Genomic DNA, 10,441 nt, shown 5'->3' with positions numbered 1-10,441 from the left:
ATGGTGCACAGATTTTTTGCGGAGCCTACTTTTACATCTCATATAAATGATTTGATTCGTTCATAAATTTTAAAATATTTTTTTTAGGGACTTTGAAGAAAATCAGCTTGCTAGGATACATGTAAGTATTTGATCCAATCTCACAACTTTTCATCCAGAGTTCCTGCTGGATGAAAAGTTGTGAGATTGGATCAAGCACTTACATGTATCCCATCGAGCTAATTTTTTACTGAGTCCTTCAAAAAAATATTTTAAATTGAATAAACGGATCATTTGTATAAGACCAAAAAATAAGCCCTACAAAAAAATTTGTGCACAATAGTCTATGTCATTAGCACGGTTCTGCGAGAAAAGAAAAGAGTGTGATTTCCTTATTATCGAAGAAAGAAAAGAAAGTACCGTTTCAATGGACAAAATAAAGAGAGAAGAAAAGAGGGTGTTATATCTATTTTTACGAACAGTAAAGTCTGTTAACACATGCAATTCCCAGACAGATCATGCATAGATTCGTACGGGTCTATTCTGGATTCCACACAAACGATTCAAGCAGTTAATTAAATGTAAAATATTTTTTCAATGTCTCACGAAAAATAAGTTCAATCCGATACCTATAAATGTTCGATTTAATCATCTAATTTTTCGTAATCCTAACGTTCGAATGAAAAATTAAATGATTAAATTGAGCATCTATAAGTATTGGACTGAACCAATTTTTCATGGGGGTTCTTTAAAAGATGTTTTACATTAAATGAACGACTCGAATTATTTATTTGTGTGGAATCTGTAATGGGCTCCACAATAAATCTTTGCACAAAATCTGTGCACTTTTGCTGTGTGTAGCATTACTGTTGTACCAATACAACTTTTCCTTTTCATCTTCGTCTTCATCCACCACTAGGGCCGTGAATGAATTGAGCTGTTCACAAAATGTTCAAGACTTGATTGGATAATGACTCGTTTGAGTTCGATTTGTCTTCTAAATGAACTAAACTTGAATCTCAATTTAGGCTTGTTCAATAAATAATCCGAACTGCTCATTCGGCTTGATAAAGCGAGCGAATCTGATGTAATTAATAATACTTTGGGGATATATCTATAAATGTTGTATACTTTAGGGATATAGGTTTAATTTTAGTATTGTTTTTACCAGTAGTATGCTGAACGATCGGTTCACCGAGACCACCACCCCAAAGCTCTGCAGCTCCGGCCACGATCGGCGGCTCCGGCAACCACACCAACAGGAACCTCTCTCTCTCTCTCTCTCTCTCTCTCTCTCTGTGTTCGTGGTGTCTTTCTGTTTGTTGTTTTCCGTGGGTGCTTAAACATGATATTGCTGGATAGAAATATTAAAAATTTAGGGACCCTTCCTTTTAGCCTGAAGCGGTGGCTTTCCAGGCCTCTGCCTAGGGCTGTAAACAAGCCCAAAATTCGAGCTCGAGCTTGGCTCGAGCCTTAACGAGCCAAGCCCTTATCGAGCCGATTGAGTCATTTACTAAACGAGTCTCTTTAATCGAGCCGAGCCACCCTTAACGAACCAAGCTTTTGTCAAATGAGCCGAGCCGAAAACTTGAGCTCAAGCTTGGTTCGTTTACTAAATGAGCCGAGCCGAGCCGAGCCTTAACGAGCCGAACCGAGCCAAGTTTTTACGAGCTGCTCGGTTCGTTTTCAGCCGTATGCCCAGGGCCTGTCGGATGGTATGCTTTTTGTGAAGAACGAATGATTTTATTTGCAGCCGTTGAATTGTCGATTATGGTAATGAATGGTTATAGTTTTTGCTATTCCATGTACTGCACTTTTTGCGGATCAAAAGAAAATGTACTGCACTTTTTAATTTCTTGTTTAGTTGGAGATGTCCAATCTTCCGTCGGGTCATCATGCATCCAATGTTCCAGTGTAAAGATGGTTTGTTGCAGCAGTTATGCAATGGGAAATATTGGATCTGGAATTGAATGTGAATGTCATCTTCTGATTAATTGCCTTCGTTTTCTTTGACAAATTAGAGTATGACTAATTGTCGCTAGTGCTCTATTTTTATTTGGCTTGACTCTGGGCATGAGCCACAGTTGGAATGACTAATGTGATATTTATGCATACTGCCACAGGCTGATTGAGGAAAATGGTTTCTGAATTAATCAACGCCAATCCCACTGTGTATGAAAAGAAGGAGCGTCGAGTTCATGCTCTATCTCAGCCCATTCACAAGGGCTTGAAAAGGCTTGAGTCAAGGCTTTACATTTCCTTCTACCAAAAAGATGATTCCCACGATAAAGTTCTATTGGATTTTGCGAAATTGGATTTCAACTTATTGCAGAAATTGTACCAGAGGGAGTTAAGCGAAATTACAAGGTAGTATAGTACAACTTGTTTATATATAATAAGCCTCTCTAAAAACTCTTATTTTTGGCTTTTAAACAAAATACTCCTACATTGTCGGTTCATCTTCATAAGGAAATTCATAAAATGGATCATTTTCAAAAAGAACATTGAACCCGAAAAAAACTTGTGAATTTTCTGAGATAGAGCTGAAACTAGCTCGTAGTTTACAAAAATCCGTTCCGTTCTCTAGTTGAGATGAATCAAAAAACAAAGATTGCCGAAAAGGAGAAGAAAAATACTAGTAAAGTCGATAGAAATTGTTTCATAGACATCCAAAACACGGCATTAATACGTTGGATCTTATATTTTTCATGGTACAATTTTTGGTTTATAGGTGGTGGAAAGATTTGGACGTTCCAGGGAAACTACCTTTTGCAAGAGACAGAGTGGTGGAGGTTTACTTTTGGATATTGGGAGTGTACTATGAGCCCCAATATATTCTTGCTATAAGGATTCTAACCAAAATGCTTTCCCTGTTTTCCCTTCTTGATGACATTTATGATGCTAGCAATGCTACCATCGAAGAACTCATGCTCTTCACTGATGCAATTCAAAGGTTAAATTCTGTCCCCCCCGCCAACCCCCCGTGATCTTAATTTCGATTTGACCTGTTATAATTTTTTTTTTCAAAGGTTAAAGTCAATTATCGTTTCATATAGGATATAATAACCAATCAAGAAGTAATGCTTCCCGAGTATGAACACTAGAACCTCGCAAACCCAAAATTGCCAGAATGTGTGCAACTGCATTTGCCAATCTACAAACACATAAAAATCACAAACCCTTATTTGATCAACTTCTTGCGAAATATCTTCGATAAGAGTATAAGATTTGAATCATGAATTTGTGATGGAATATTTCAGTGCTAAAAATGGATCCACTGTCTTATAAATGCAGTAAAATATATTATCTGTTTAGTACTTCAAATTACACAATACAACTCTATAAACTTTATCAAGTATATATTTATATGCAAATCGGAGAGCAAAAATTATTTGGCAAAAGAAAAAGGGAAAATAGAAACTTCCTTAAATGGTCAAGACATGTAATGTAAGGTACTGTTTGATTTTTGAAGGGTCATATATCGAAGATATGTGTAAGAGCAATGCATGGATGCGCATGTATACAAAAAATTCGAGGATTAGTTTTCCTGATTTTAGAAGTCAGTAGAGCTTGTCAAAAAATGTTATCAACAGACCTTTACATTGTAGAGTTTAAAAAGCTGAAAAACAATAAAATCTAATTGTAGAAAAACTGAGTTTGAGGTACTTTTGGGTATACTGAGTTTGACAAGCTCTTCAGTCGCAACTTTTTAATCGATCATAATTTCACGCAAATATAGCTACTAGCATATATGTTTTCGACTTATGCTAGAGTATATATTAATTTCAGAATCTAAAAGTAGAAGGTAGAGTTATCTAAATTTGATTCCCATACCTATCGCTATATATAGTACCCCTTAGTCATTTCCCGTAACTTATTTGATTTTCAGGTGGGAAGGGATCAGTGCCTTGGATCAACTTCCGGACTATATGAAAATTGTTTATCAACAGATTTTGGATACTTACAACATTATTGATGATGAAATGGCCAAGGGAGAAAGATCATATGGAGTCGAATACACAAAATCCGGAGTTTGTCTTGAACTAACTTACTTTTTATTAGTAATAATATTGAAATTCTGCCCAATACTAACTCATCGTCCTCAAAATTCCAGTTGAAAGATTTGGTTGGAGCATACTTGACCAAAGCCAAATGGTATCACGAGGGCTATGTTCCAAGTACGGACGAGCATATGGCAATTGCACTATTGAGTTGTGGCTACCAATCTGTTTCAACCATGTCCTTAATTGGAATGGGAGAGTTGGCAACCAAAGAGGCCTTTGATTGGTGTCTAGTTATCCTTTGATTGTTCATGCTTCATCAGTGGTTTGCAGGCTCATGGATGACATGGCTGGCCACAAGGTAAGTTATACAAGTCCAAGGAACAAATATTATTATCCACCACTTGCTTAGTATCTTGATTTTGATCTGCAAGCTACAGGGCTCAAAATGCTTAAATACGAGACACTTGTAGTTAGTATCTTACATGATTTATTATTTGTCCAAGATCACACATATAAACTTCCATTATGGGATGTGGTATCACATTACTCATGACTACTACCCCAAACATGGGGTATTACATTGTAACCTTCTGGAAACAGGTTGCGAATCTATGACATTCGATCCTTGGTATCCAAATATACACAAGTGCTTGCCTAATGAATTTTGATGACACCTGATCATGTCTCGAGATTTGAGATTACAACCATGCATGTTAAATGCTGTCAATTAATGACACAAAAACGTAACAAATTACTACTACCACTTTTCCATTCTGACATTTGTGGTGGTGCAATTATAGCATGAGCAAGAAAGAGGTCACCTAGCCTCCTCAATTGAATGCTACATGAAACAATTCGGTGCAACAGAAGAAGAGGCTATCGTTGAATTCCAGAAACGAGTTACAAATGCATGGAAGGACATGAACTCAGAGTGCCTCCATCCAACCCCCATCCCGATGCCTCTCCTCCTGCTACCTCTCAACTTTGCACGAATTATTTATGTTTTATTCAAGGGTGGAGATAATTACACCCATTCTGGAACCAAGCTCAAGGGATTTGTGACCTTAGTACTCGTTGATTCTGTGCCAACTTGAAATCTCTTTCGCAAAGATTGAGTCCAAAGATCAAGTAATCTTATGTATGCTTTCCGTTGCTTGAAGAAATAAAAGAGTCTTCAAAACTATGGCCTTGTCTTTGATGAAACATGCAAAGATTGAGTCCAAAGATGAAGTAATCTTATGTATGCTTTCCATTGCTTAAATAAATAAAAGTGTCTTCAAAACTATGGCTTTTTCTTTGATGAAACATGCAAAGATTGAGTCCAGAGATGAAGTAATCTTATGTATGCTTTCCATTGCTTAAAAAAATAAAAGAGTCTTCAAAACTATGGCCTTGTCTTTGATGAAACATGCATGCATTCAGCGGAATGCATGTTTTTAAGCTAGGTTAGGCCGGGATCCTCCGTATTTATTGTATGCAATGTATTATTTCCATCAATCAATACAATGCATGTTTTTGTTCTTCTTAAAGCGAGGTTACGGATCCTCTGTATTTATCGTATGCAATGTATTATTTCCATCAATCAATACAATGCATGTTTTTGTTCTTCTTAAAAGCAAGGCTAGCGATCCTCTGTATTTATTGTATACAATGTATTATTTCCATCAATCAATATAATGCATGTTAGTGCTCTTCTTATAGCTTGGTTAGAGCATCCACAGTGGAATAAACAAAACAAAAAATTGTTAAAGTTAGCAATATTTAATAAAAAAAGTGCTCACATTGGAATAACCAAACCTAGCAACATCTTAACAACTCATTAAATTTTGTCTCTTAAATAATCAAAACTAGCAATATTTTGCCAATAACCAAATTAAGTGGACCCCACCCTACATAAGTTACTACAACCCGGAGGCCTCCTACTTGGACAACACGCTCGTCATAATTGGTCGGCTGAAAAAACTGGGTGCACGCGTCCAATGCACCTTCTCTCTCCTCTTTCCTCTGGGTTCTCAGCTTTCCTCTTCAATATTCTCACCGTTGCTTTTTCTTTCTACCACAAATTGAAGGTCGTCCCTCTCGATCAACAAGAATCCAACTCACCATTGCTTTCATTTTCCTTTGATTTTCTAATTCCATTTGAGTTGGAGATTGTGAATCCATAATTTGATTCTCTATTTCCATTGAAAGATGAAAGAAGACAAAATAGCTGACAAGGGTAGTAGGTGTGAATGGAGGGGAAAACAAGGGGACGAAACAGCGGGAAAGAATTGGATGGGAGGTGCTTGACGATTTCCTAGTCCTAAATTAATGGGTTGTCCCAAGCGTAGAGCGGAGATCGACGTAGCACAATATCCGGTAAGTCAGAGTCGAATCTACAGAGACAGTGATGTGTGCTGAACAGAAACTCGGGTTGTTATAATTTAAACTGGCTCTTAAGTAGCCACCTCTTGTCGTTTGATTGAAATTAACTAAAACCTAAAAATTAATTTTACTTTTTAAATAATTAAAAGAAAGGTATAGTTGTAGGGTTCATAGCACTAACAACCAGTTCAGATTAACCTGGTCCATTCGGTGTTCTTAAAAACGTTCAATTTTAGATTGAAAAAGATACCCCGCAAGATGCGAAACCTTATGGTCGCCGTTTACCCACGCGCAGCGGAGAATGAGTTTTGAACCCCCATTCTCCCGTTCACATGGGCTCCGACAATGCTCGGATTCGTCTGCGGGAAGTATTTTTCCAATCTAAAATTTCTTTTCAATTGTTGAAGAAAAAGAAGTAGTGCCCGAACTGGCCACGACGTGCTAATCATCTCACGACCCTACCTGAACGACTACTCACTAATCATTGCACAAGAAACAAACATGCTTCTATTACTCGATACGAAAAACAAACAAGAGATTCAAACCAAATAAAAATAAACGAACAACTTTGATAAAGAACGAAAATCAATACAAGTTACCGAAATACGAGTAATCGAACAAAGTTTCAAAACTTTGAAAGGAAAAACAATTGAAGCAATATTGGTCTGTTTCCAGCCATGGGTCGCGATACCTCCCTGTTCGTGTGAATCTTGGATGGCAGCCCCCGTTGGATGTTTTTGCGTCCCAGGAGTGATCCTGATGGCCGACCCTTTTCAAAACCCTTTTTCCTTTTCTTTTATAGTGGTGATGACACGAGAGCTCAATGTGGGATATAGCAGCATCAAATCATTTTTCTCTCTATTGAAATCAGTGGGTCCTCCCTAATGGCCTTTTGGACTGCTGTGATTTCTTCCACCCATGAAATTCATTCCTTCAATGCAATTTCTTCTTTTATTTTGTGGAAAAATAAAGGACCAATCACTTGATGCATGGCATTCGGCTAAGAGCGTCACGGTCTACAAATTTAATTTAACGGTTAAAATGTTAATAATCATCCGTGAGTCATGAAACACAATTAATAACTATCAAATCTCAAGTAGCGCACTAAATGAACATAACAAGTCTAAGTTAGGGGGCGTAAATAAGCGTATTTACGCACCTATCATATCCCCCAACTAACATTTTACTAGTCCCTAGCAAAGAAAGGAAAAACAAATAAACAAAGCAACTAACTAGAGGATAGATCTTTTAAACCTCCGAGTGGCCCCGGTAGGACGAGTGAAGTCTCGTGAGGGTTTTCAGCAATGATGACCCACAAAACACCGTGATTCCTGTCCACATAGAACCCAAAAACTGCAATGCAACTCATTGATACACCAATGCCAAGAATATAGCATACGCAACAGTAGTTCTAGATGCTATCAAAACATAGAAATTAATCATGACATCCAAACTTAGCATGAGTGAGTAAAGACCTTAACCACAAGTGAACCACAACCAAATACTCTCTCCAGACCGAGTCTCGACTTCAATTCTCACCATGTTATGCACTCAACAAAAGAAAACGCTCGAAACAAGTTGCATTTAATAAACTCTCAAAGTGTGCGGACGGAAGTCAATTATGCAATAAAGAGTTAATGTACCCCGCACACTTTAGACACGAAGAGAAAGCTTTTTAAGGTAGACATATAATCTCATGAAATGAATGTCAAACATTAAAGACTATTTATCTATCGAACCACAACCCATTGCCCCTAAGATCAAATAGGACTTTTATTTGGTTATATCGGTAGGTAAGAAAAAGTGCTTCAAAGGTTAGGATAAATTATACGCAAGTGTCCGAAACTAGGCCAAGATAACATAGGGCAAGTATAACAATGTTCGCCCTCTTTCAACCCTTTTCATCTCCGCCATATCTCTCATATTCTTCACCCTTCACACAATTCCAAGATGAAACAACTTATTTAATTCTTGCAACAAGTATATTGGTGTCTTCCTTTTTTTCTTTTTTTCAAGTTTCAACCTCTCTTTTTTAGCATGGGGAAGAACACCGCAACTCGAGTACAACATTCTCAAATACATTTACCCTATTTTCTTCAAAAATTAACCTTCACATGACCAGCTTGTCATTCTCAAGACACAATATGGTTGGTAAAGCTTAACAAGAAAAATGCTCATGCAAGAGGCTCGTAAGGATAAGTATTTAAGAAAAAGAAATGAACCGACTCAATCAGCAAAGATGGCCTATTATCCTCTCCTAGGGGCAATACAACCAAGTAACGATGCCATCCCAAAGAATAAACTAACAGGCATGTATTAAGTCTTAACACTTGACGACAAAAGATAGTGAGATCAACAACGATTAAGCCTCTCTTTTTTTACGACAAATGAAGAGTTTATGTGACACCACTCCAAAAAAAGATAAGACACTAAAGAAGCTTGGGGAGCATCACAAGCTAGTGAGTATAGGTAACGCTTGTGGGTAAGCTTTGGGTTATTCTATTTCGCATCTTGTAATTTTTTTTGATTAATAGAAAATAGTAGACTAGGCCGTGGTTTTGTCTTAGGGTCATTCGGACCCTAAGGTTTTCCATGTATATCCTGTGTCTTATCTCTATCTGTTTATTTTTTGTGCACCTGATTAGTTTATAGTTCTTCATAAATCTTTTTCAAAAAATAAAAAGTAGTATTAAAAAGGGTAATCGTTTTTTAAACTAGTCCTATTTAACCCCTCTAGGACTGGGTTGAGCTTCTGCGTAATTTCACCAATGACATTGAATAATCTCTTTGTCTTACTACAGATCCTCCAAACGATAGTGTAGCTTTTTTCTTGCAAGTCACTCGGGCTACTCTATGCGGAATTGTCCAAGCAATCCCCTAGATTGGCTAAATAATGTTTGAAGTCGTAATTCTCAAAGGTATAAAAAAAAAAAGTTTGCTACAAGCAATCCACTAGAATTGCTTCGTTTGTACGTAACTTATTCAAACATTACTAAGAGTCTAATATAATTAAATACATTTTAATTGTTTATAAAGTCGTAATCCTCGAAGGTATGAAAAAGAAATTTGCTCCTAGCAATCCACTAGAATTGCTTCATTTGCAACTTGTTCTTTTTTCTATTAGTACAACGAAAATTTGTAACTTATATATTCAAACACTAGCGGATGCCAACCGAGATACAGTCTCAACTTAAATAAGCTGTCTGCTCTATCCATCCAATATAACCTATTCACTCTCTGCCTCACTTTAAGAAGCTCATGCCTAGGTAGAGAGAAGAAATAATAATAAAAAAGCAAACATTTTCTTAATCGGACGGCTACGATCTTAGCTTGAAGGCGATCAACGGCTGTAAAGGTACTCATGTTTGTATGTGTAGACAAAAACTACTCTATTTTATAATATAGATTACTAAGAGTACTCACCGCCTAACAATCCTGACTCTACTACTGGCATTAGCTAGCATCGGACCGAGCTTGTACTAGATAATAACCTTTTCTTTTTATCGTCACTGTTAAGAGTCACTCAAGAAGGAGAAATTATTCGTTGCCCTTGGGGCAACACACAGGTGGTGCCTTCCACCAATTAGAATTTGCCCAACTGAATTTGTGTCAGACTTCTGCCGGTAAGGAGAAATTATTCGTTGCCCAAACGGATTAAAATTTAAACTTGGAACACCGACATACGTTCTTCTCTCCCACTGCACACAGCCTTCTCTCTAAAATTAATTAAGTGTTTCAAATTTCAATCCGTTTGAATGGGTGAGAATATTTTAATTTTTTAATCATTTAATTCTAAAAGGTCATAATTAAATTTTGATTATAGGATTCTCGTTGATTAGCTCTAAGAAAGTTGTAGAATCAAATATCTCTTAAGACTAACCAACGAGAGCCCTAGAGTCAAAATTTAATTATGACCCTTTAGAATTAAATAATTAGAAAAATAAAATCTTCTCACCCATTCAAACAGATTGAAATTTGGAACAATTAATTTTTCAACCTGTAGTTTATATATTAAAAAATATGGTTAAAAAATTAAGTGCTCCGAATTTCAATCCGTTTGAATGGGTGAGAAGATTTTATTTTTCTAATCATTT

The 10,441-nt window shown here is 36.7% G+C and overlaps 1 protein-coding gene across 1 annotated transcript; it reads left to right on the top strand.

Annotated features, from left to right (window-relative positions):
• Positions 1-4,271: 4,271 nt before the first annotated feature.
• LOC131331523 (germacrene C/D synthase-like) lies at positions 4,272-5,164 on the top strand. The gene is made up of 2 exons (XM_058365528.1): positions 4,272-4,341; positions 4,784-5,164. Exons 1-2 carry the CDS (start codon positions 4,318-4,320, stop codon positions 5,075-5,077), a joined length of 318 nt encoding a protein of 105 aa, XP_058221511.1. The 5' UTR covers positions 4,272-4,317; the 3' UTR covers positions 5,078-5,164.
• Positions 5,165-10,441: the final 5,277 nt, after the last annotated feature.

This window comes from Rhododendron vialii, chromosome 6a (assembly GCF_030253575.1).
Source record: "Rhododendron vialii isolate Sample 1 chromosome 6a, ASM3025357v1".
Taxonomy (NCBI): domain Eukaryota; kingdom Viridiplantae; phylum Streptophyta; class Magnoliopsida; order Ericales; family Ericaceae; genus Rhododendron; species Rhododendron vialii.
Note: the sequence above shows the minus strand (reverse complement) of the source record. Positions and strands in the feature narration are given on the sequence as shown.

What these genes read in the sequence shown, in the direction of transcription:
- LOC131331523 (XM_058365528.1), top strand. Translation starts at nt 4,318, where the DNA reads ATGGATGACATGGCTGGCCACAAG. An exon ending in ATGACATGGCTGGCCACAAG is followed by an intron (nt 4,342 to 4,783) that starts GTAAGTTATACA and finishes GTGCAATTATAG; the next exon opens with CATGAGCAAGAAAGAGGTCA.